Here is a 26,518-nt window from a genome sequence, read left to right as displayed (position 1 = left end):
CACTGAAGGACTGGGATGAAGGAAGTTAGTTTGGTAGTAGAAAAAATACAAGTATAGGAGGTGATACAGGATTTTTAGCTCTGCAAGCTAAGACACCAACTACATGCTTTTAAAAATGCTATGAAAGTAAACTATAAACATTTGAAATAAAAACCTGTATCTGTAACTAGTATGACTTTCAAAAATAATTTCTGTTCTTGAGAAAGGAGGCCTTTAGGAGGACATTTCTGAAATATTCCTGGCTTTTACACTAGGTCTTCTATTCTTCTTTTTTCTCCTATAGAACTGCTCTCATGCTGGGTTGTGAGTACGGCTGCAGAGACGCAGTGGAAGTCTTAATTAAAAATGGTGCTGATATAAGCTTGCTGGATGCCCTTGGCAATGATAGTTCTTACTATGCAAGAATTGGTGACAATCTGGACATTCTAACCTTACTGAAGACTGCATCAGAAAATGCTAACAAAGGTACCAATGGTTTTCTGTAATTAAAAGGTGCCAGTTAATAAAGAGCAACTTTAAAAGATTAGGTGGTAAAACTACAATTTGTAAGAAGCAGAACAGTATTAGTTCATCTCCCTCCATACCGTGGCTTTGTATTTTGGCATAGTAGTAACTTGTTCTGAGGCAGTGTTTGTTGCATATGTACTGTCTAGTTTATTAGGTAAACTCTACTGAACTGGAATAACTTAAGAACTGAGAAAGCCAAATCAAGCGTTTCACAAATTTTTTTCAGTGATGACGGATGAAGCTCTTAATACTCTTATACTTGAAGTTTCAAGAAAGTTATCATTGTTTAAACCTGTACATAAAATATTAACCCAGTTTTTATCAAATAGTTGTGCCAAATATGTTTACTATGTTTATCTAAGAGAAATTGGAAAATACATAAAAGCAGAACAAATGAAACAAGTCACTCATTCTACCACTGAGGCGCCTCTAGTAACATTATGAGGATTATCCTTCTAGTCTTCCCTTTCCATAAAATTGAGGTCACCTGTATGAGCTGTAGATTTTTTTCTGATTATTCTTTAAAATTATTATTTATTGAAGTAATATGTAGGTGTGTAGTTTTAGGGTGTAGATTACTTTTTTATTATGTCTTGAAGACTTTATCCTCATAAATTTTTCTCTAATGTGTGATTTTTTTTATTGATGCATTAAATTCCATCTACTTGAAATTAAGTAAGCCGTAAGCCGTTTTCTATAGTTGTCATTTTATTTGTTTATGGTTTTGTACTAATATAAACAGCAATTTAGTATCTGTCCTTAAACATAAATATTTTAGCATATTTTTATTATACCCTTAGGATCAATTCCTAAAAATTGAATCATTCAGTTTCAGGGTATGCACATTTCTTTAAGTTTCTGACATATATTGATAAATTATCTTCTAATTGAGGAGTATTATAAAATTTGCATTTTCACTCAACCTTATCTCCCTAATACTGGATATTATCTACCTGGATGTTATCACATTAAAAAAAACACAAAACTAGACTCATTCATAGACAAGCATGGTATCTCATTATTATTTTAACTGTAAGGTAGTAAGCTTTAGAGAAAATTTTAGCATTTATTTCTCTAAGTGTAAAGTTAGGGAATACATCTATGCAAGTCAACCTGCTGTTTTACTACTCCCTTCTCTCCTTTCTTTCTATTTAAATCTTCAGGGAGAGAACTTTGGAAGAAAGGACCTTCTCTTCAACAGGTAGATCTTAATTTTAATGTTTAAAAATTATATGTGTGGGACAATTTAAGTAAAGTGCTTGAAAAAACCAGCACTGATTAATGAGGACATGTAGCTGTTTGAGTGGAAATGTTTGCTGTTCTAGTTAATCATGTCCACAGAGAACCTAAGTATTAAGGACATGGGGTTTTATCTGGATACTGATAATCAGCTTGAGACTGGGAATCTGAATTACAGTTAATGTAGCCAATGGGAAATAAATAACCTCCTGATCACTGCCCTTTCAAGTTTGAAATATTGCACCTTGATGAGGTTCTGACATGATGAATAGCAGCGTGGTAGACCATAGACAGTTTCCCCCTTGTAATAATGTTACTGTTGTGGGTCAGTTCTTCTAATGCAATAAGACATGAAGAAAACAGAATTTCAAAGTGACATATTATTTTTTCAGTACCACTGTTGACATTTTTTTTTTTGCTGTGTTTGTATTTTACTGAGGAATCACTTTAGAAAGGCATAATGCATGAAATAATGCATACCTTGTACTAATCAACTCACAATTTAACCCTGGTTTTGTTTCCCTGTGTGTGTCTTATTGTTTCCCCCTAATCTCTGAACTCACGCAAGTTTGGTGGTTTCCTGCACCCACCTGTCTGCTCAGAAGCTAGTGTAGGCAGCTTTCCTATTCTGCTGGCTGTTCCCTTCCAGGCTTTCAGCTTTTCCCTAGTGAGACGAATCTGAGCACTTCTCAACCCTGAGGAGAAAGTAATCAGGTACCTTCTGAGTGATTCTGATCATCATTCTGCATCTTTCACTACTTCTCACCGGGGTCCACGTGAAAGCATGCTGCCCTCTTCCTCCTGGCATGAGCGCCCCTTCCTGCATGGGTCATGTCTCCTGGCACTTGCCTTTTCCATCTAGAGCAACTCTTTCTGCCTTTCTCCCTCCCTAGATAACCTCAGAAGGGAGTAGAGTGAGATAAAATGTGTACAGTTATGTCAATGCCAGGCATCTCGCACAGAACCACAGAAACATGACTCAAAGTATGCAGATACTTAAAGAATGATTGGACATGAATATGTGAATGGGCTCAGGGTCTTTAAGCATTGCCCAGGTGAACATATGAAGTTAATACTCTGCTGGGAGCAGTAAAAACTCATCTGTTTCCACATATATTCTCACACTCAGGAGAGAGATGGATGAGTGCAAGTGAGTATGTAGTGTCACCAGAGATTCTTTCCAGAAAAGTGGAACAGGATTCAGGGATACAGAGGGAGAGGGCAGATGCTGTTTTAGAGGAAAGCCAGGCCTTGTCTAGGGGTATGATCTTTGAGCAGAGGTGTGAAGGAGGTAAGGAAGCCAAGGGGCAGAGAGGACAAGTAGACCAAGTCTCTGATGGGGGAGTGTTTACTGTTCCCAAACGGCTGTAAAATGTCGGAGGGACACGTGTGTGTGACTGAGGACGCAGGAGAAGCATCAGTGAGGCAACCTGGCTGTGAGCCACACTTTCTGTGGATACACTTCAGTGCAAATATTATGAGCAGGCGGGCCAGATTCCACATGAATGGTACTTTGGGAAAAGGCTTGAGGCTAGAATTGTAGTTTGGGCAAAATTGTGGCTATAGAACATCTTCTTGATGGGATGTTCGCCCCATAGTTCTAAATCCAGTTTCATTAGAGTAATGCTTTAAACACTCACTTAAGCAAAATTCAGCAGGCATTACAACACTTAAAATTATCTTGGAGAATCAAACTGTTAGCTTTCTTTTTTAGCTCTCCAAAAGGAAGAACAAAATAGTTTTCTAAATCGTGCAGGTTTAGAAGTCCATTTGGATTAAAAAAAAAAAAAAAGTAGGTTATTTGTTCTCTTGTGTAATAATTGTGTTGTGCTTTTATTAAAGCAAATCTTTAAGCTGGAATAAAGTTTCAAAGCAGTAAGTGTGCAAAAACAGAACGTGCACCCCAAGTCATTTAGTGATCCTTCACGTAGCTCATCAAAGCGCTGGCTGTCTCTTTCTTACCACACTCCTTAATATTTTACTTCTTTAGGGCTCAAAGAAATAAATGAGTTCCATATTTGCATTCAATATTAATGTGACTTCTCTCACCTCTTTAAAAAAAAAATCGAAATTTTTACTTTGGGAGTGGTTGGTTGATGGAAGCGCATAGCACGACTTTGGTTTTGTATCTAGTACAAGGTCTTCTTTTTAATATTTGCTGACTTTATTTAAAACAAATCCTTACCAATAAGTATTTTAAATTGTTATTTTTTTATATTTTACAATAAATCACACCTTGATTTATTTGAGGCCCATATTCTTAGATGTCCATTTGGAGTTTTAAGAGGAAATACTGCCACCTTGTGTTAGGTGCGACAAAATTTAATGTAAACTGATCATCGCCATTGGGTGTATTGCCTCGAGGAAAATGTAGTTTTCCATGTTCTCATTCTGGCTAAGCTGTGTTTTCTTATGTTTCACCAAAGCGAAATTTGCCATACATGCTGGATGAAGTGACTGTGAAGTCAAATCAGAGGGAGCACCACAGCATTCAGGTAAAAAGAAAAAGGAAATTTGGTGTCTTCCTTAGCAAACAATTCTGGTGCTGTCTGTTAATAGGTTTGGGGAAAAGAGGCAGAAAAAAAGTAGGAGAAGTGAGCAGGAGAAAGAAGTGCAGCTTAGTATGTTTTGGGGCTCCATTTTCTTGTCCAGTCCTTTCTAAACGGTTTAGCATTTGATAGGAATGTCTGGATCAATATTACATTGCATAAAGTATCTTTAAATATATATTCAAAAGCAAATAATTCAACAGCTTTATATAACTCATTGTTGATTTAAATATATCTATTTTGGGCATGAATCATAAATTTGTATTCATTTTTGAAAATTAATTATAGCGGTAAAATGATGGTTATTAATGAAAACAAAATCTGACCCTTTTCTTAAACTATATTTTAATTAAGAAAAATAATTTTGTTAACCACACAGCACTTTTTATCTTTTATGTTTGTTCCAGTATTCAAAAACTGTTTATTATGTGGGTTAAGTTGGAGGAAGAGTCCATAAATGGTTTATTTAATGATTGAAGTACCATGAAGATATAAATTGAATGGTTGTTTTCCATATAGTAAAACAAAATCATTTTGTATGGATTTTTGTAGTTTACTATGTAGCATTAAGAAAGTAAAGTAGAGCCTTAATTGAAAACTTAAATGTTTTATCAGAACATTGACTGAAATAATGAATAAATAAAAGCATTTGAATAATAGACATGAAACTATCAATTGAAAGTTAAAATCACATATTCTTCTCTGCTATTTTCTATTTTCAGATGATGCTTTTATTTTTTGTTTATTGAATCAAGGTTTGCTGTTTTGTATTTACTTGTACTTAGCTAGTATAGTATAGTCATTTTCTATGTAATTTCGGGTATATAAATTTTAATGTAGTTGAAATAATTGTATTTAAACTTGTCTATTCTTGTATATCTGCATATGATCGTGAAGTGCTTTTAAAAATTTCTTCTATAAGGTATTGCTCTTTTAAGGTTGACTAGGACCTGTTATCTTTATTGTTTAAGGATCTGGAGATTGAAAATGAGGAGTTGAAAGACAGGTTGAGGAAAATTCAGCAAGAACAGAGAATATTATTGGATAAAGTCAATGGTTTACAACTACAGCTGAATGAGGTAAATAATCTACATGATACAAAGGATGCAAAATAGACCCCCAAATCTCTTTTACTACCAGTTGTCATCATGGCTAACAAACTGTTAATGGTTGTCTGTCACATCAAGACAGGGTACTGAAAGAGAAGAAATCAGGTCCTTGCCCCTGAGGACAGTTATATCTTTCTAGGACTTTACATAAAGCTTTTAATGTCAAATATAAGAGCAGAGACTATTACTGGGGTGTGATTATAACAAAGAACTGAACATAGTTGGGGCTATGGGATTGGAGAAGAAGGTGTACACAAAAGACAAGAGGAATAAGAGCAGGAAGGAGTTGGTGGTTGATGTTTCTGAATCTGGTTAGGGAGAAGAATGAATGATAACAGGTAAATGACACACTGACCACATATAAACATTTTCTTCTCACATCCTTGTTCCCAATCTTAAAGACATGTGTCAGTCTTTTAAAAAGATATTTGCTAAGCTCATTCCTTTTAAACTTTGGAGAATGAAAATGGACTTTTTTTTTTCTTCTTCAATGTAGGAAGTTATGGTTGCTGATGATCTGGAAAGTGAGGTAGGATGATAAATTTACTTTAAAATGTACTGTTACTCTAGATGTGTAAATCAAATACGGTATTGCAGTGGAATTTTAAGTCCTGATTTCAGGTGGAAAACAGGATTCTATTTCTAATTATTGTTGAAAGGGGAAAACAAAACCTATATGTAATTGTAATAGTATGTTTTGAGTATAGTGGATGGGTTTATTAAAGGCATTTTGCTATTACTGCCTCAGAATGTATCATTGTCTGTGAAACTTTTCATAAAAAGATATAAAATTCTAAGCATTAAAAAGACAAGATCTGAAAATGATAACATTTTTTCTAGTTACCATTTTTATTTGTCTTTTAAGTTAAAGTATATTTTTCCTTATTTTGCCCTTTTTGTGCACACACTAATTTAACCCGGTAATCTGAACACCTATTGAAAATGATAACATTTAAAACAAACAAATTTTCCTAATTTTTGTATATATTGTATGTTTTTTTGTATTTTTATGTTAGTATATTTGTAGAAATTATCAACTCTACTAATAGTTAAAATTCACCAGTGTGGAGAATTTTTAATTTTGGTTTTTAAAGTAATTCTCATAAACATTTTCTAAGACACAGATTTAGCCCAGTTTCAAGCATTTATTCCTGCACTTATTCCTCTCCATTTCAGAAAGAAAAACTGAAGTCTCTGTTGGCAGCTAAAGAAAAGCAACATGAAGAAAGCTTAAGAACTATTGAGGCTCTGAAAAACAGAACTAAATATTTTGAGGTATAAAAATTAAATTAATTCCTATAACTCATAATGGGTAATGGCAAGGGGTTTAGAATCAGACTTAAATTTAAATTATTATTCTTTCCTTTATAGTGTGAGCTTAGGTAGTTTATTGAATGTCTGCAAGCGTGTTGCCTGCCTGGCAAAATTGGGGTAATTGTTCTTTCTTCACAGAAAGGTCGTGAAAACTAAATGAGATCATTGAAATGACCAGCATATTACTGACATTTAGTTCACTTCTTTTCTCTTCCTCAATCTTCCTCTTCGCCCATCTTCACCTCTTCAAAACTTCATATTTTTACTGTAAATTTTCAATAATAAAAATGGCAATAATCACAAGCAGCATTTAAATGACTAGGGAACCAGTATTATTCCAAGGATTTTGTGTGTATATGGATTAACTGGAGCATTTTGTTTGGTGAGAGCTATGTGTTAATATGACTTCAGATCATATAACTCATCTTTGGTGGCATCAATTCGCTTTTAGTTTTTCTAAAGTCACTTTTTAAGCTTTTTATTAAAATGCAAGATATAGCATGAAGTACGCAGGCTGTCTGTAAGCTGAAACCTTCTCGCCTTTGCAGAGCACCTAAAGCCTCCTCACGTGTGCTTCCTGTCACTACCCGTGCTCCCCGCACTGAGGTGACCACACACCTGACTTTCAATTTCATAGACTGTTTTCTAATATATTATATATATATATATATATGTATATTATAAATGTTGTTCATCACTGTGTGTCACTAAAGAGGGTGGCTGATTCAATGTGAATCTTTCATCTTTTGAGGGAATACAATTCTGATACTGTAATTTTTTTTTAATTTAAAAAATAATTTTTTCCTTGTAAATAAAAATGTGTGTAGTTGTGAAAAACAATGCTAGAAGATATTGATAAAGCTCACAGACATAATGTTGTTTGAAAGAAATCACATACAGTGTATACTACTGCATGGCTCCATTTTTATGAAGTTGAGACTCGGGCAAAACTAATGTATGGTGATGGGGTCTCCCTGTAGTGAGGGTTAATGACAAGGGTGAGGCATGAAGAAGCTTTGGAGGTGCTAGGAATGTTCTATATCTTGATCTGGGCTCTGATGATGCAAGGTAGACATGTACAGAGTCATTTGTGTACTTGTTGCGAATGAATTATGTCTTGGTACATTTAAAAAAAAACAAAAGCAGTGTGTTTATATTTATATGATTTGATTGTGAAGATTGCTTATAAACAGTTTTATAAGCTACAGAATAATTCAATTCAGTGGCTCACATCTTTTTCACATTGGAAGAATTTTTAAAGGTTAACGGTGAAACTAGGCATAGCTGACATTGTCACAGCACCAAATATGTGCCAGACACCACTGTACTGTACACACATGGAATAGACAGGGTGACTCTATGCAACAGGTTGTTTTCATTCCTCTTACAACACAGCCTTAGAGGGATTTGCCCATGAGAGGTTTTACAAGAAGAAAGTGGTCGAGCCTGAACTTGAACCCAGGCAGTCTTGCTCTCCTTTGCTGTTAACTGCAGTATTAGTTTTACTCTCAGAGCACATTTGTATTTTCTCTTTGTAGTATTTATCAAGTTTGACACCTATAACTGGTGTCAAATTCTTAAGCCTTAAGGTAGAGTCAAGTCTAAAACTTTCAATGACGTTATAATAAATAATGGAAAAATAACATTTTTTTTTAATCACAGAAGCTATATATTTATTTAGAAAATTGGAAAGTATATTTAAAGGTATAAGGCAAAGGCACCTCTGATCCTGACACTCCTAGCACCTGCCCAATAATCTCTCGGGTCCTCCTTTGCTTGTGACTCATGCTATGTCCGCATTCCATATGTGAGGTCAGATCGCATGTCTGTTCTGTGACTTTTTTCACTCAACATTTTCCCCCGTCATTAATGTGCATTGTGATGAATTGTTACATTAGAAATGACTTTTTACTTTCAAAAAAAAAAGACATAATGATAGGCCCACTTTTATATGACCCAGTATATATGAATGCAGCCATTAAAAACTAAGAATTCACCATTTATAACTGAATTGAATTGAATGTCCACTACTGTATCATCTCATATACTTAATAAAACTCTCAACACTCTTCATAAACTGCCACCAAAATTTCTGCGTTCTATGTAATAATCTGTAGGCCTTTTCCTTATGTTATAGAAAAATATGGATATTTTAGAATGAAACTAATTTTATAATAACTCATGTATTCCTTTTCATTTTGGTCATCTGGGAAAGGTAATAAACCTAAACTAAATTTTTTGACCACTTATGTGTAATAAGCCTTCTCCCATCTGTATTGTATAAGCTCTTTTAGTAACTATTGCAAACTCTGGTAGTAACTATTACACAGACAAAAAGCTTGACTAAGTTTACAGATATTTTCCATCATTAGTGTGAGGTGGCATTAATGGTTAAGGAACTATGGATCTTTTTGACCTTGGTCACTTATATCAGATTTGGACATATAATTGTTAGTACAAATATACAAACATGCATATCTTCATTTTTGAAGTGTAATATTTAAATTTGTTGGATTTTTGGGGTATGGCTTACTTGGGAAAAGGAGCACTCCAAATACATTTTGCTTTGGGATATCCAAAGTTTTCTATTACTTCACCTATGGATTTATCAGTGTGTGAGTCTCTTTGCTTTAACTTGGTTTCTTATTCTCTGTCTCCCTTTGCCTCCAAAAGTAATTGGTATTCTAAAATTCTAAAAGAAGGGATTGCACTACTATGCAGTCAATGAGGAAGGGTCCCAGCTCCCAACAGGGTAGAGTAAAATGATCAGTTGATGTGAATGTGGCATTTCCTTCCTTTTGAGGTAAAGAAGCAGAAGAGTGTGCATTGAAAGTTAGTTCATTTGGAGCTTGCTTTTTTTTCCCTTTGAATAGTAGGTTTTTCCTTGAAGCACTTGGCTGCTTTTATTAAAATGCTTAGTGAAGTAGTTTATTCCCAGTTGATGTCCCTAATTGTTGCTAGCGCTATTATCTTTTTGTGGGTTCAAGTAGAATAATACTCAGGAGAAACAAGGAATGTTGAAAATGTGGTTTTAATGACTGGAACACTTAGAGCTAAAATAGAAGCAAAATTTAACAAAATGAAGCAGTGTTCAACTAAAATGTTTTAATTTATACTTTTGATTTCAGAGCGATCATTTAGGATCAGGAAGTCATTTCAGTAACCGTAAGTATAAAAATACAGTTTCTAATTTCAGTTTACCTAGTTCAAGCAAAGAGGAGGAATGTTTCCACCTATTATTTTGTCTAACATGATATTCCTGATGCTAAATCTCATTCAACTACTTGTGTGTTATAGCTCAACACATAGAACTAGGAGGAGGTGAAGGCCACTGCTGTAGCCTCTTAATATACAGTCTGTTCATCATGGAGGCTGAGTTTCCTTAACTCTCTCTATTTTTTAAATTGTATGTTACATCAATTACCAAATTTGCCTCATCAACTAGTAGATATTTATCTTGTAATATTTGGGGCTTGCTTTTTATGGAGAAATTTTTGTAGAGTCTCAATATAGGTAAGCTTGTAAAGGTGTTAGATGTTCTATAAACAATGACTAATTTTAAGAGAGTGCATAATTAACCTTCATTTTTGTTTACTGTTCTTCAGCTTTAAACAATTTCTCTAGAAGAACTATTTTCTTGCTTCCCAGTGAATATTAAATTATCTTCTAGGCTAAGTACAACAGTAACATTTATTCTGTAGGTGGCAAAGAATACCATTTTTTTTTTTGATGATGGTAAGATACTTATTTTATGATTATCATAAAGCTTTTTTAGTTAGTCTCACGTATTTCTAAAAACCCACTTCGTATTCTGAATATAGGTACTTCCTTTATGTATAGAAATATTAAGGTAAATATTTAGAACAAGAGTAACTTCATATTGTAATTCATGCTCCTCTTTTGTTTGAATATTAAAGAAGAGACCAAATTAATATTTAACCTACTTTCGTGCGGAAACTTACATTAAGATATCATTTGTTTGTACTTATTTAGGAAAAGAAGACCTGCTTCTTAAACAAGGTCAAATGTATACTACAGATTCACAGGTACTAGTAATACTATTCTTTAAATATATCCACTGAGTAAGATGTTCAATACCAAAGAAAAATTGGTCTTGTGTTTGGTTTAACAAAAGCAGGTATTGCTGTTTCTGGTGCCCTCTAGAGTGTTTTTGATGACAATGACTTAAATAAAAGATTTGAATTACAACTTCATTGTCTTGAATAGTAAACCTTATTCATTAACAGCAATTGGTTAACTCTTCATGTTTGCCCATAGAAAGGGGAAGGCACATTATTCATATGAATAATTCAAAAGTCATTTGTTTTGACTTTGAAATAATGCTTTCCTTTTCATTTATGTATGTATTCGGGGTTTTGGAACTTCACCTCGAAATAAAGCTGCCAAGAGGCAGTATTGTCTCATTTTCAGACTTGTTTGCTGCTACTTTTAGTTTCTAGTAGGTACACAGTTTGCATTTCTAACACCTCGTTTGAACTACAGGAATGACAAATATTTGGGATTACTTACTTTCATCTGTAGGCAGAGTGAATTAGTCTATGTGATGTTTAAGGTTGCTTTGATTTGGAAACTTCTAAACTTCTAAGAGGCTAAGTGGAGAGAATGGATATTAATGGAACAGTATTTAAGATGAAATAAATATTTGATAATAATAAAAGAAATATGGAAATTGCAAAGCTGCGTAAGTATTTGTTGGTAAATTATAGCAGTCTTAGTCTAAAGATAATTGGTAAGATGAAAGGCAGTTTAGAAGCACACTAAGGCTGGAATATTTATTACTCTGAGTTGTTAATGTTTTTCTCCTTGATACACAAAAGGCAGCTTCAGTTTAAATCTGTCTATTAAAATAGTGCAACATACTCATAGCCCATGGCTTTTATTAATGAAGTAGTACTAATAAAGAGCCTTTTATAGGCTGTGTGTGGAAAAATAGAAATAGTTAAATTTAGTCTTTCATGATTATATATTCTCTTTTTTATGAACACTTACATAAGTTTAATTATCCTTTTTTGTCAACACATAAGAGAGGGGACAAACTGTAAATAAAAATTTGTACTAAGGTCTTCAGCTAAGTTCTAATTAATCTTTATGCTAGAGAGAGGAAAATTTGTTTCCTTTTGTGAGTTGACTAGCATCCTGTCAACAGCTGTCATACTAACTGGGTTTATTTTGAAGGTGTTTCCATACTTTTTTTTTTTAAGATTTATTTATTTATGCATACAAGAGCTGGGGTATAGGCCAGAGATGCGGGGGATGAGAGGATTCACCAGAGACAGAGTGGGGAGCAGAACAGGTAGACTGACTGAAATACACTGCTAAGGGGGGCAGTGGGCGAAGACAGGAGAGGCCTGCTGTGCCATGTGGGTTTCTCTCTGGCCAGCCAGGGATCAAACTCATGCTACAGAGGCTACAGATTGCTTCATAATGCAGTGCTTAACCCCTTGTGCCACCAGGGAGGCCTCTATACTTTTTTTTTTAAGATTTATTTATTTATGCATATAAGAACTAGGGTACAGGACAGAGTTTCAGGGGGTGAGAGTATTCACCAGAGACGAGTGGGGAGAAGAACAGGTGGACTGACTGAAATACACTGCTGAGGGGAGCAGCGGGCAAGGCAGGAGAGGTCTGATGTGCCATGTGAGTCACCTCTCTGGCCGGGGATCAAACTCATGCTGCAGTGGCTGTGGTTAGCTTCATATTGCTGAGACTTAACCCCTTTGCGCCACCAGGGAGGCCCTGTTTCCATACTTTAAGGAAGATTCCATTGGAGTTAGTGAAGGTATTCAGAGGTCATATATGTTATTAGAGATTGTATAATATATAGTCATTCTATAAAATTATTGGTAGATTTAAAATTTTACTTATTTTTAGTTCAAGGATTCTGATAACTTTCTTCAGAGTTTAAAGTTTTAAGTATATGATGTGCCATAACATACATAAATAATGTGTTTTGATAAAGTTGATATTCATGTGTGGGTAGGTATTATGAGTGGGGAAAGGAAGAGAAAATAGTACCCAGAGGGCAAAGCTGTCTCCCATCTTTGTTCTGCCAGAAATATACCTAAGTGAACAGATTTTGAAAATGTCACTAGGAGCCTATTAAAGAAATCATACCCAGAACTGTTTTTCTTACTTCAGATATCAGTGCTGTGTTCTTCCAGGGTAAAACCCTTTACCAATGATGTGGAAACTTTGCACAGTTTGGCAAATAAGTGTCTTCTTTAGGCTTTTATGATTGTTTTTTTTTTTCCCTTTTCAGTGTACTTCCCCAGGTATGCCAGCCCATATGCAAAGCAGATCTATGTTGAGGCCCCTGGAGCTGTCCTTACCCAATCAAACCTCATTCTCTGAAAATGAAATTTTAAAGAAGGAGTTAGAAGCCATGAGCCATTTCTGTGAGTCGGCCAAACGGGACCGGCTCACGCTTCAGAATGAACTGGCTCACAAAGTGGCAGAGTGCAAAGCTTTAGCCTTAGAATGTGAAAGAGTCAAGGAGGATTCAGACGAGCAGATAAAGCAATTAGAAGATGCATTAAAAGATGTGCAGAAGAGGATGTATGATTCGGAAGGTAAAGTGAAACAAATGCAGACACATTTCCTTGCCCTTAAAGAGCACCTGACAAGTGAAGCTGCTGCAGGGAGCCACAGACTCACAGAGGAACTCAAGGAGCAGCTGAAAGACATGAAAGCCAAATACGAAGGCGCCTCAGCAGAAGTGGGAAAACTAAGAAACCAAATCAAACAAAATGAGATGTTAGTAGAAGAGTTTAAGAGGGATGAAGGCAAGCTGAAAGAAGAAAATAAGCGATTGCAGAAGGAATTTAGCATGTATGAGATGGAGTGTGAGAAAAGGGGGAGAAAGACCACAGACATGGAAAGCCAGGTGAAAGATTTGTTAGCAAAGTTGGCCCTTTCTGTTCCGACAGAAAAATTTGAAAACATGAAGAGCTTATTATCTAGTGAAGTAAACGAGAAAGCAAAAAAAATAGCAGAGCTAGAAAGAGAATATGAAAAGTCACTTGGTGAAATTAGACAGTTAAAGAGAGAACATGAGAATTTTAAGGCCACGCTTGCTCAGCATGTCAAACCCCAGGACCATGAACAGCTCAAGAACAGGTTAGAGCAAAAGGTAGGGGAGCAGGGGAAGAAGATCACTGAGTTAACATCAAGAAATCAGACACTACAAAAAGAAATTGAAAAGGCTTATCTAGATAATAAAGCCCTCAGCCAACAAATACATACTTTAACCACGGAAATGAAAAATCATTATGTTCCTTTAAAAGTAAGTGAAGAAATGAAAAAGTCACATGGTGTAATTGTCGACGATCTGAATAAAAAGCTTTTGGATATAACGCAAAAGCATACAGAAAAGAAGTTGGAAATGGAGAAATTGCAGATGGAAAATGATAGTTTAAGTAAGAATGTTAGTCGCCTGGAAACTGTGTTGGTGCCTCCCGAGAAACATGAAAAAGTCATGGCTCTGACATCCAACATTGTTGAACTAAATAAACAGCTCTCTGAACTTAATAAAAAACGTGGTGAAGACCAAGAGAAAATACATTTGCTCCAGTCTGAAAACACTAACTTGAAAAAGACTATGAGTCTCCAGTACGTGCCTGTTAAAGCCCACGAAGAGGTGAAGAGGGCACTGAGCAGCACATTAGATAAAACTAACAGAGAATTACTGGATGCGAAGAAAAAACTGGAAGATGTAAATCAAGAATTTGTGAAGATAAAAAGTGAGAATGAAATATTAAAAAGAAACCTGGAAAACGCTCAGAACCAAATAAAAGCTGAGTACCTCAGCCTCAAAGAACACGAAGAAAAGATGAGTACTGTGAGTCAGAACATGAAAAAGATGCAGGATGATCGTGCTGAAGTACTGGCTAAGTACAAAAAGGGCCAAGACGAGATCGTGACTCTGCATGCTGAAATTGAAGCCCAGAAAAAGGAGCTTGACACAATACAAGAATGCATTAAGCTAAAGTATGCGCCAATTGTCAGCTTGGAAGAGTGTGAGAGAAAATTTAAAGCAACAGAGAAGGAACTAAAAGAACAGTTATCAGAGCAGACACATAAGTGTAATGTCAGGGAAGAAGAGAGCAAGAAGTGCAAGCAAGAGAATGACCAGTTAAGGGAGGAGATATTCACTCTTCAGAAGGATTTAAAGGATAAGAATGCTCTTGTTGAGAATTCTCATGAAATGGAAAGAGCGTCAAGCAGAAAAATAGAAGAGCTAAGCAAACAGTTAAAAGACCTATTACAGAAATACACAGAGGTAAGGAATGAGAAGGAGAAGCTGCTAGAAGAAAATACCAAGCAGACTTCTGAGATCCTTGCCACACAAACACTTATGCAGAAACAGCATGTACCATTAGAACAGGTTGAGGCCCTAAAAAAGTCTCTTAATGGCACAATTGAGAATCTAAAGGAAGAACTGAAGAATAAACAAAGGTGTTACGAGAAGGAGCAGCAGACAGTGACCAAACTGCAGCAAATGTTGGAGAATCAAAAGAACTCTTCTGTGCCCCTGGCAGAGCATTTGCAGATTAAGGAAGCATTTGAGAAAGAAGTTGGAATCATTAAAGCTAGTCTGAGAGAAAAGGAAGCAGAAAGCCAAAACAAAACGGAAGAAGTCTCCAAACTCCAGTCTGAGGTTCAGAATACTAAACAAGCATTAAAAAATTTGGAGACCAGAGAGGTTGTCGATTTGTCTAAATACAAAGCAACAAAAAGTGATTTGGAGACACAGATTTCCAGCCTCAATGAAAAATTAGCCAATCTGAATAGGAAATATGAGGAAGTATGCGAGGAGGTTTTGTATGCCCAAAAGAAGGGACTGTGCGCCAAAGATGAGAAGGAATTGCTCCATTTCAGCATTGAGCAAGAAATCAAGGATCAGCAGGAGCGGTGTGACAAGTCCTTAACCACAATCACAGAGCTGCAGAGAAGAATACAGGAATCTGCTAAACAGATTGAAGCAAAAGATAACAAGGTAGGCCCCAGTAGTCTGTGTTTTTTGCATTGGAAACCCCAGACAGAACCCCTGGGGTAAAACAGGGCTCTTTCCCATAGCCTCCCTGAACTGGTTTACAAAAGCATTAACAAAGTGGCCATGAAAGGCTACCTTTCCAATCTGAGGACTGGTATGCCAAAAGCAAAAAAAAAAGGTACAATAGAAAAAAAAAGTAAAGTTACACAAAGAAAAATCAAAAGCAATTTTCCCTTGGTTTCCTCAAGGAAAACAAGAATGGGGGTAGGCATGGGAAGGGCTCCAGGTTCACTCTTAAATGAATGGTCAAAATTCAGTGGGTTTTAGGGTATCTGAAGAAAGATGATGGAAAAGAGGGAAAGATGTTCCTGCATTGCATTGGAACTAGGGGGGTCATTGCCTCCTTATCTTGGCATCTACCTGTACCTGTACACTGAGGCCTCCAGCTACACTCTGCCCCCCATCTTTCTACAAACTGAGCCCCTCATTCAGAATGTCTGCCTCCCGCCCTTTTGAATTAAATCCTCTACTTTGCTTAGTGCCCACTTAACCACTTATCCTTCCCAGAGCCTTCCTGTTCATTTTAGCCTACAGTAAACGTCCTCTTCCAAAATGCATCTTTTGTTTTGATTTGACATTGCCACTCATTTAACACATGCATATGATGGCTATGTCAGCATTATATAGCTCACCCTCCCAGCCAGATTTTAAGATCGAGTTTGTAACTTAAGTTTCCTTCTTGCCTTTCATTCTCAAAGCGCACACTTACAGAGTGTGTGCTCAACAGTATTTTCAAAACTCATAGTCGCATAAAGTGTGTGCTATGAAAATGAGAAATTGGGGAGACTGAGCGTAATTTTATCTGTTCAACAAATGATTATTAAATGCTTTCCATGCTCAATTCTGTGGATACAGACACAGCCCTGGCCTTCCTCAGTGGAGTGGTACAAATATTAACCCTTCTGACATGTCTGCCCATGTAACCTAGAATTTAAATACTCTCAGCTTGTTTGGGAGGTGGTTATGAATGCAGTGAAATGTAATGATAATAGCAAGTTATTATGTATACTTAAAATCATTGCTATTTATGGGCATATGCCAGGCAAATAATTATGATTGCATTTTCTTTTCTTTTTTTTATAATTTTTTTAAGATTTATTTATTTATACAAGCACTGGGGTATAGGCCAGAGGCTTAGGCTGGTGAGAGAATTCACCAGAGACAGAGCGTGGAGAAGAACAGGCAGAAGGACCGAAGTATGCTGTGGAGGGGAGCAGCGGGCAAATAGGAGAGGTCTGCCCGGCCATGTGGGAATCTCCCTGGCCCGCCGGGAATCGAACTGGCACTGTAGAGGCTGCGGACAGCTTTACAGCGCTGCGCTCAACCTGCTGCGCCACTGGGGAGGCCCTGCATTTAATTTTCTTAACTATGAAAGATTTTGCCCCTTTCACTCAGAAGGAAACTAAAGTGCAAAAGAAATGAGCAAGTACCTCAGATCTGCCTACACTGATGCTTTTGCTCTAGACATGCCTCTTTTTTTTTCCTCTTTAAAACAAAATAGTCAACATTATACATTCTTGAAAAGGAGCAAGGCACACAAGTTAAACTTCTATAGACTTACAAGAAACATGTTTTTTTTTTACTTTTCAAACTTTGTTGAGGGAACTCCTCCCTCTCTTCCTAAGTTTTCAACCACCCTAGAAGATAGTCTGTGTACCTTCTCAGGTACTTAATGTCGCCTCACAAGCCTGAGTCCTCAGTCTGGTCTTAGGATATACATCATATTTATTCTTAATTTGGTAATACTTTTCAAAGGAATTTTCTGAGAGGAATTAAAGTTAAATTACAGAGTGTTTCTACTGCTTACACACTGTTTTGACAACATTCATTCCTCCATTTCTGGGATATGTATCAGGGAATGATTTCTGTCTAAAGATGTTCATTCTAAACGAGTAAGTGAATAATATATGTTTTTCCACAACTGTTTTCTTTTTTTGTAAGATAACTGAACTGCTTAATGATGTGGAAAGACTGAAACAGGCACTCAATGGCCTCTCACAGCTCACCTACGGGAGCGGGAATCCCAGCAAGAGACAGAGCCAGCTGATTGACACCCTGCAGCATCAGCTTCAGTCCCTCCACCAGCAGCTGGCTGTGAGTGACTTGAGGGCTCCAGAGCGGGCTTGCTGGTGTGGGAATTCTTGTTTCCAAGTCAGATTGATCTGTGGCTGTGCTCAGATCAAAGAATGTAATTGCTTTTTGGTAAAAGTTATTATTCTAGCAGTATCATTATGAGTTTGGTGCCTCTACATGCCAGGTACTGCATTAGATATTTTATTTAATTTTTAATACTTTATCTTTAAACTAGATCTTCATCACCATTACACAAGGTTTTATTTTCCCCATTGAATTCTCAAGGAAACAAGAGCTCCTGCAGTTAGGATTAAATTCTGGAACTGGCTGCATCTGTGTCATTTCCATTGCAGCACACTCTTTAAAATACTGGCCCATTAAACCCAAGAAGCTTTTTAAAAAATAATCTTTTATCCTTATGAATAAAGATTGGCATTTTCTATGGTTTTATACTTTATATATACTTTAACATTGCCCTTAACCTGGCTTCTTTATCCATAAAGTAGGATAATCAGAACTGATTACTTGTTTGTTTGCTTGATTTTTTTTAACTGAATGCGCTAATATATATTGAAATATTCAGTAAAGCGTAGCCCAATCAAATGTAAATTGTTGCTAATATTTTCCTATTCTAAACAAATTGCTTAAGAGTTGTTTTTGAATAGTAGGTTGTTATTTAAAAGTGTTCACTTTACAACACTGTTGACCTACAGGTTAATGTTGACAAATTACCTATTTAGATCTTATCAAAAGGATATGGTAGTCTTGTCAATAATCAAATATATTTGACTATTATTTATGTTGAGGACACTGCGCTACATCCTGTCAGGGATAAAACGAACATACACTTCCTGTGCCCAGGGAGTTAGAGGCAAAGTGAAAAGTAAAACAACAAGACAAAAAGTATCCAGTACAGAATTGAGAATACTTTCCCATTCTATAAGAGTCCTGGGTGCCCAGGAAGGAAAGAGTCCTGCTGTGGTAGGAACTAGTTTCAAGAAGGAAGGGAGAACCTGGCCAGAACTTATAGATGGGTGGTGTTTTGCTGGGTGAGAGAACAATAGAGAATCTTTCAGGCAAAGGAAGTAGTGTGAAGCAAGGGGTGGAGGTGGAATGCATGTGACATTCCCCCAGGGGGCATGTCTTGAGACAAGTCTTGAGACCAAACTGTGGAGGCCATTGAGAACCAAGATGATGAGTTTGGATTTGATCTTATAAGAGGTATCGCTTAAAGTTTTTGAGCCAAAAGTGTCATGAGGAAAGGGGTCAAACATTTATTTAGGGAATAAAGTCTAAAGACAGGGAGATAAAGCAGGCAACGTTAGCTAGCAAGACTCCGGAGTCTAGCTGATGAGTGTCTGCATAATTTAGTGGCAGTAAGTGTTCACTAGAGCAATAATTACTGGTGACCTAGGATACATGGCAGTGCCTTTACTAAGAATATTCCCACACATTCATTAGAAAAGATTATGCTGTTTATGATATGGAATCCTGCATCTTCTGGGTCCAAGGTAATCAGTAAAAAGCAGGAATACCTTAATACTACTATTTCCTAGAAACAGGCCTCAGGACAGCATTGTTACAGGTCTCCATGTGTTTGACAGTGTGATTGCTGATATTCTGATCTGTCTAATTTTTCACGTTTCTAGGATGCTGACAGACAGCACCAAGAAGTAATTGCAATTTATCGGACACACCTCCTTAGTGCTGCACAGGTAAAGAATTTGTCCTTTGGAAAAAAGATCGTTTTAGAGAAAATATATATACTTTTTATTTTTAAGAAAATTTTGTTTAAATAGTTGTACCCGATGTGCTCCTTTAAAAATAATTGTGTTTCTTTTAATCATGGTTTGTTTTATCTCCCAGAGGAATATACAAAGCTATGGCTACACAGCATCTTAAATTTAGTCTTATCTCCATCTGCTTGACACTCATTTCACAGTTTGGCAACATCTGATAGTAGTGCACATTAATGGTGTTGCTGACTGGAGATATTGACTGTACATCCACCCGTAGCTGTCAGCTACGTGAGGAGCACAGAGAGGACTTCACTGTTTCTTGCTTGCTCAGGATCATTTTTTTAAAATGTCGAGAATACTATAATAGTACAAAAATGACAAGGTATATACAGAATTGTAATAATTTAAGAAAAAAAAATGGCTCTGTTAAGAGATTATTAATAATGTTTATTGAACTTTAAACTCAGTGAAGCAGAAGATTAAGAATTTTCTTTTGGGGTGGGGTATGAAGAATAAATTATTTTCTAACAAAAATAAATCACACTTAAATATTTAACATGTGAAAGATGCTGTACTTCATGTTCTTAGGGACCCTATGATAAACACCTCTAAAATTCTCAATAGATTTTTCAGGAAGACAGAGAGACAATGTTAGAGTGGCAGGTAAGCAATCATAGGAATTACTTAGAATTTGAAATGTCAGGCTACGCTGTTTGAAAAAAAAGTTAAGTATTGAGCAAAAACTAAGCTCTAGTTAAAATTATTAAAAGGAATACATTTTGACATTAAATTCTTAAAATCAAAATGCCTGCCTTTTCTTTAAACGATGAAGGGAAAACCAGTGGAAAAGAATGGTATTATAAGGAATCTCTAGCTCCTTTCTTTAGAGTAGAGAGAAATTAAACTGGGATTTGAAAGTACATTACAATTACTAGAGAAGATTGTCGACTGACAGCAGAGTGGGAGGTTCCGAAGGGCAAATAGTAAAAAAGTGTAGAAGATCTGTATTAGAGAGGATGAATGACTCCCTCAGATCTGACACAGGCCAACGAAGGAAATACACACTTGCCAAAAGACATTGCAAACTAACAAACCTTTCAACTTTGTATAGTGTATGCTTCTAAAATGTGAAATTATTTTCTACTGACTCCTAATGAAAAATGAGCAATTGGCATCTGAAATAGTCTTGCCTTCTGTCATCATAAAGTTGAAAAATTCAGTTTAGAATGGAAGAAGATGTTTGCACATCATACATCTGACAAGGAAGTGGTAATTGAGATTTATAAAGAACTCCTAAAACTCAACAAGAAGAAAATAAGTAACCCAATCAAAATATGGGCAGAACAGCTAAATAGACATTGGGCCAAAGAAGACAGAGATATGTGAGAATAACCCAGATCAAAAAGACCAGAAACAAGTGTTGGCAAAAATGTGAAACAAAAGGAATCCTCATCCTCTGTTGTTGGGAATGCAGACTGGTCTAGCCCTTAAGGAAAACAGTGTGGAGCTTTCTCAAATTTTTAAGAATAGATCTACTGTATGATCCAGCAATTCTGCTTCTAGGTGTCTACCCAAAGAATGCAAAAGCACTGATTTGAAGCAGTTATGCACTCTTATGTTTATTGTGGTGCTATTTGCAATAACCAAGTTATGGAAACAACCTAAGTGCTCATGGACAGCTGAGCACTTTAAGAAGATGTGGTATACTTGCACAGTAGAACATTACTCAGCAATGAACCAAGATGAAATCTTGCCATTTGTGACAACATGGATGGAGCTGGAGGGATAGTGCTAAGGGAAATAAGTCAGAAGGAAAAAGACAAATACTGTGTGTTTTCACTTATATGTGAAATATAAAGAAGACAGCGAAAGTGATCAAATCAAAAGCAAACCCTAGAAATCTGATTATAAAACTGATTCTACCAGAGGGGGAGAGGGACTGTAGACATGAAAAAAGAGGGGGAGGCAGAACAGACTCTGGTGGAGAACTGCAGTGCCTTGGTGGAGGGTGTAGTGTGCTAGCATGCATCTGAAGAGGTGGTTCCATAGAACCAGCTCTGTTGCTTTGCATTCAGTCTCTCTTTCCAGCAATCTTTTCACATTTCAAGTGTTTCTTTTTTAAGTATTAATGATTAACATTCATGTAAAAAGATCTCAACTTGACCAGCAATGGGAGATATGCATGTAAATAAGGAAGCACCGTTTTCACGGACAGAATTGGCAAATACTAAACAAGATTAAAAATTGAACCTAGTTTTTGACCCAGTAATTTCTTCTCTAGGAATCTGCCCACAAAAATTAGAAACATCTTACACACCCATCATTGGGGAAAGGGGTGAAGAAGCTATGAGACAGCCACACAATGGAAAATTATAGAGTAATTTAAAGTAGTTAGGGTAATAACTTGGAAAAGATTTTGATGACACAAGGTGAAAAATACTCACTTGTAAAATAATACATATGACCTTATTTATGTTAAAAAAAATAGGGATTTTTTTTCTCTAATTACTTTTCTAATTAAAAAAAAGGGTCCTCCCTTGGTGGCATAGGCAGTTGAGCGCAGCACTCTGCAGCGCGGGTTCAATTCCCAGCTGACCAGGGAGATACCCACATGGCACGGCAGACCTCTCCTGTCTTGCCTGCTGCTCCCCTCAGCAGTGTATTTCAGTCAGTCTGCCTGTTCTGTTCCCTACTCTGTCTCTGATGAGTTCTCTCACCCCCTGCATCTCTGGCCTGTACCCCAGCTCTTGTATGCATGAATAAAATAAATCTTTAAAAACAAACAAACAAACAAATAAATAAATAAATAAACAAACAAACAACTTAGCAGGAACCAAAAAAGATTTTACTTGGTTTGTTTTGCTTGTTGATAATTTATGCTGCCCCTATCATCTGAGCTGTTACATAAAAAGAGAAGGAGAAGTTTGTCCATCTGTTTTCTGATAATAGATGTTCAGAGCAACTGGTGTGCACTAGCTTAAAATTGACTGTATTTCCATGATAGGACCTTACTCCTTTTTCTAACACATTCTTTAGAGCATCACCAAGGTGGTGGGGATTTACCATTGAGGGAATCGCAACCTGTTGTGCCCTACAACAAAGCCTTTGTCTTTAGGATTCCTGTGTAGATGAAGATGACACAGTCTCTCCCCTTTCTGCTTTCTATCAAGGGCCACATGGATGAAGATGTGCAGGCGGCCTTGCTCCAGATCATACAAATGCGGCAGGGGCTTGTGTGCTAGCAGCAGCCCCGCCTGGCGACGTCTGCCTTCCCTGATGGTGCTGAGAGTTCTGTATGCGGCTTCGTGGCCTACTGGGCTACTCCAAGTGAAATAAAATGCATTTTGTCCAATTAGTAGGTTTTTTAAATTAGTTGAGTATGTGACTGAGTTTTTTACTAACAGTTCAAATCTCATATTCTAGATATGTTACATTTGTAGGTAGGCAAAAAAAGAGCATTTTGCCTTGGATTGACTACGTATTTTTGAACCATCGAGTCCCTGATAAAACAAGCCATCTGAGAGCATCCCTAAATTGAAATCATTTTTTAGGCATTTTTTTCAGAGAAATTAATTTGGTGCATGGCCACTTTCAAGTGGATCAAAAGATCTTTCAGATCTTCCCTCGAGCCATGAAACCTAATGTGATTTCAAGGAATGCACTGAACTTGGCTTGCCAAGTGGCATTCTTACTGAAGTAACTTAATGAGTGTTTTTGACTTCTTTTGGAGGTACAGATCTTTTTCTTCTTATGCTAGTAACTTTTGCAGTGCTACGTTACATTTAGGAATAGGCAGGGGTAGAATATGTCAGGAATTTATAATAAAGTTGCCTCATACTTTCCACAACGTTATCTGAACTTTCACTTGTGGTGACTTTTCTTGCCACAGTGTTAGAGAACCATGGTAAATGGTATACTAGATTTTTCAAAGTGTCAAAATTTTACACTCTTTCTTAGCAATTACCCTGACATTTGCTACTATAGTAACCAAGCACTCATTATACATGCATTCTCCAAATGTTTCATACTTATTTATAGGAAAGTTGTACTAATGAGATTAATAATGTGAAATTCCATTTTCTTACACAATTATCATTTGAGAATTGATTTTAGAAAACATCTTTAGGGTTTTAGACAAAAGTGCAATAATATAGCCATCTGTAAGACTATAGATAGCAAAACATAATAAAGTTGGACATGTTTATAGTAAATACTCCAGTGTAACCAACCATTTTTATTAACTACATCTCATTAAGGGAAAGTATGTTTTGTTAATTTTATTAATACCTTGTTTACTCTTCAGATTGAAAATTATGAATTTGATAGCTAGCAAATCAATTGAACAATTGAGTCATTTTTGCCAACTTATTTTTAAATTACAAAATATGCCTTAATAATAATCTTTGAACATCGTGAACCAGACTTTTGATCTCATTTTTGTATAATAACAAGGTCAAAGGACTGTCAAAATAGCTCCTCCCACCAAGGAATAAGATGTCATATATTTTTTTTTTCAGTGTGGAAACAACAGTGAAAAGTCAGAACTGGATTTATTTTTCATTCTTAGGTGGCTGTACACAGCCTACATAAGCAATATTTGGATTCTTTAATTTATATATTTAATGTTGTCCTACGGCGTGGGTTCTGATTCATTGAAACTCTGAAGTAGAGCAGAGTTCTGAACTGAATAGTCACATGTCAGTGTTGAATTTACCTTATTATGAGTGGGAAGAGAAACTTATATGTATTTTACTTTTTGTGTTAAGCCATCAATAAAATACCAATTTCTATTGAATATTATTTTGAATAACCTTGTAAATGATTTCCAAGGTAAGCTAGTCTGTTTACTGTCTTTGGAGAGTGTGGTGTAGAGTGTTGCAGTGGCAACACTTGTTTTGGTCAGCTATGGAGAGTGAAATACCAGGTGGCCAACTTCAATTTATTCCATTGTCTTATTCGCTCACCTTTTGATATCCTAGGCACAGACTGCTTTCATAACACTGAAGGTGAAAACTTTTTAGATAGTCAACAAGTAGAAGATGTAGAATGGACGATGCTGGTCTCTCTGCTCTTCTATATTCAGAAGAACGATGAGATCTGAATTTCTGGCCCAGAGGAATGAAGATGGGCTGTTGTCTGAGATGTGCGTGCTCTCTGAAAGGATCGCTGAATTCCTGTAGGAGTGTGCTTTTTTGTTGAAAGCTTTACCACTAACTTGTAGTTAGTTTTGTTCTTCTCACTCCTGCCTCATCAGAAAAGCTCCTTCAGTGTTATAAAGAACTATTAAAATACAATCAAAAAATCATTCAATGAGCATCTTTAAAATTACTACTATAGTGACTATAATCACTAGCAATACCTGCACTGCTCTAGACTCCCCGATGAATTTCGCTTTTGGCTTCCTGTTTATTCAAAACTTTTTCTCTTGTCCTTAACTAGTGTTGCGCAGTTTTAAATCTGCTCTTATTCTAAATGCATTGAGTCACTGCTGCTTTAAAAACCATGCAGCTTTAGAACACAGGCACCTTTCCCCCTGGTGGCCCCCCTAGCTTTCCTCTAAAAAGGACCTAAAAATTGTCCTCACACACATGCTTTTTGACTCATGTTTTCAGCTTACTTGTTTCAGAGTAGAAGAGCTTCAAATGAATTTTTGGCTTCCACAGTGACTCATTGTATCCATGCCCACTTACACCTTTGCCAAACATTACATAGCAGTGGTTACAAGTTTCTCTGACATCCACTTCGCCATGGTGGAAGAAAACGATTTCTTACTGTCTTTTTATTTTCCACATCACTGGATTCTGCAATCTTGAGGTGATATTTTTTTCTTCTTGCAAGTTCTGTGCATCAAAGTAATGGCAGTACCTCTGGCACCAAATAAAGATAAAAAGAGGATTCTTGTGATGAGCATGCAAAATATGGTTGCACATGTCTGGCGGAGAAAAAAGAACCTGGACCTTACTCCTGGCTGCTAAGTGCTGTGAATAATTTTCAGAGGGGAAAAAACAATTACGAATAATTTTCAGAATAGAGAAAAACAAATGGTACCATAAAATACACTGTGCACAAAATGCAAAATATAAGACAGGTGTTTCAGCTCTTCTTTTATTCAGTGACGTCCCTGACTGCACTGGGCCTGAGACTTTATTCTTGGAAATGTTAGTTCTCCGTGTTTTGACTTCGGCTGCTTGAAACAAGACTCCAGAGCAGCCTTTCCAGCTTAATGTGAACGTGCTTCTTAGTGTGGTTTGCTTGTTACCGCATCTGTGGGCCTTTGGCTCATGAACATCATGAATGTAGAAATTTAAAAGAAAAAAGGTGAAGCTGCAGCGGAGATGGCATTCCAGGAAGACTCCCCGGGCGGCGAGAATGCTTGTGTTTAGCATAATTGGGCATGTGGCATCACTTATGCATTAGAGGGCATTTTCATTATTTATGCCTGCACGAACAAACACTGATGATGAATGAATTCAACCAAAAAGGGAAGGTTACAAAAATGTCATATGTAAATGAAAAAGACTTGTGAGGGTTGCTTCCTTGAGGGTGCGTGTGTGTGTGTGTGTGTGTATGTACAAGCACACACACATATATGTACACACTCCAGGGAAATAATAGAAAAATCAATAAAAATAATGCTTCTTAGAATCAATATTTGGAATCAAATTGTACTTAAACGGTCTGACTTTTATATTTTCAACAGGTTTGCATTCTTTTTTTTTCTCCAAAATCACAGTCCTGGGAATATTTCGAATTCAGGCAAGAGTTTAGAGAGGTTATTGCCTTCTTAATAATTTAGAGCTTCTATTGCTCTGCCAAGTCAGAAGATTAACATTTAATAGAAAAAAATTATATATCTATCATTCAGTCACGGCTATTAGATCAGATGGATTTTACATTAAGTGAAAAAGATGTCGA

The 26,518-nt window shown here is 36.4% G+C and overlaps 1 protein-coding gene across 3 annotated transcripts in view; it reads left to right on the top strand.

The window, feature by feature from the left end:
* Window positions 1-26,251, top strand: part of UACA (uveal autoantigen with coiled-coil domains and ankyrin repeats) — an 82,456-nt gene extending 56,205 nt beyond the window's left edge. For 2 of the 3 annotated variants that reach the window (XM_037502837.2, XM_037502838.2), the window contains exons 8-19: window positions 284-465; window positions 1,671-1,708; window positions 4,173-4,241; window positions 5,267-5,374; window positions 5,901-5,933; window positions 6,581-6,679; window positions 9,847-9,883; window positions 10,712-10,764; window positions 12,999-15,734; window positions 17,733-17,885; window positions 19,514-19,579; window positions 22,774-26,249. In XM_037502837.2, the coding sequence (XP_037358734.1) occupies window positions 284-465; window positions 1,671-1,708; window positions 4,173-4,241; window positions 5,267-5,374; window positions 5,901-5,933; window positions 6,581-6,679; window positions 9,847-9,883; window positions 10,712-10,764; window positions 12,999-15,734; window positions 17,733-17,885; window positions 19,514-19,579; window positions 22,774-22,845 (3,646 nt within the window). In that variant the 3' untranslated portion in view covers window positions 22,846-26,249. Of the gene's footprint in view, window positions 1-283; window positions 466-1,670; window positions 1,709-4,172; window positions 4,242-5,266; window positions 5,375-5,900; window positions 5,934-6,580; window positions 6,680-9,846; window positions 9,884-10,711; window positions 10,765-12,998; window positions 15,735-17,732; window positions 17,886-19,513; window positions 19,580-22,773 lie in introns of all 3 variants that reach the window. The other variant, XM_054688533.1, reaches the window with a different exon arrangement.
* The last annotated feature ends 267 nt before the right edge of the window (window positions 26,252-26,518 follow it).

This window comes from Talpa occidentalis, unplaced genomic scaffold, assembly GCF_014898055.3.
Source record: "Talpa occidentalis isolate TD23 unplaced genomic scaffold, MPIMG_talOcc4v2.1 talOcc4.11, whole genome shotgun sequence".
NCBI classification, from domain to species: Eukaryota; Metazoa; Chordata; class Mammalia; order Eulipotyphla; family Talpidae; genus Talpa; species Talpa occidentalis.
This window is presented reverse-complemented; position numbering and strand designations above follow the sequence as displayed.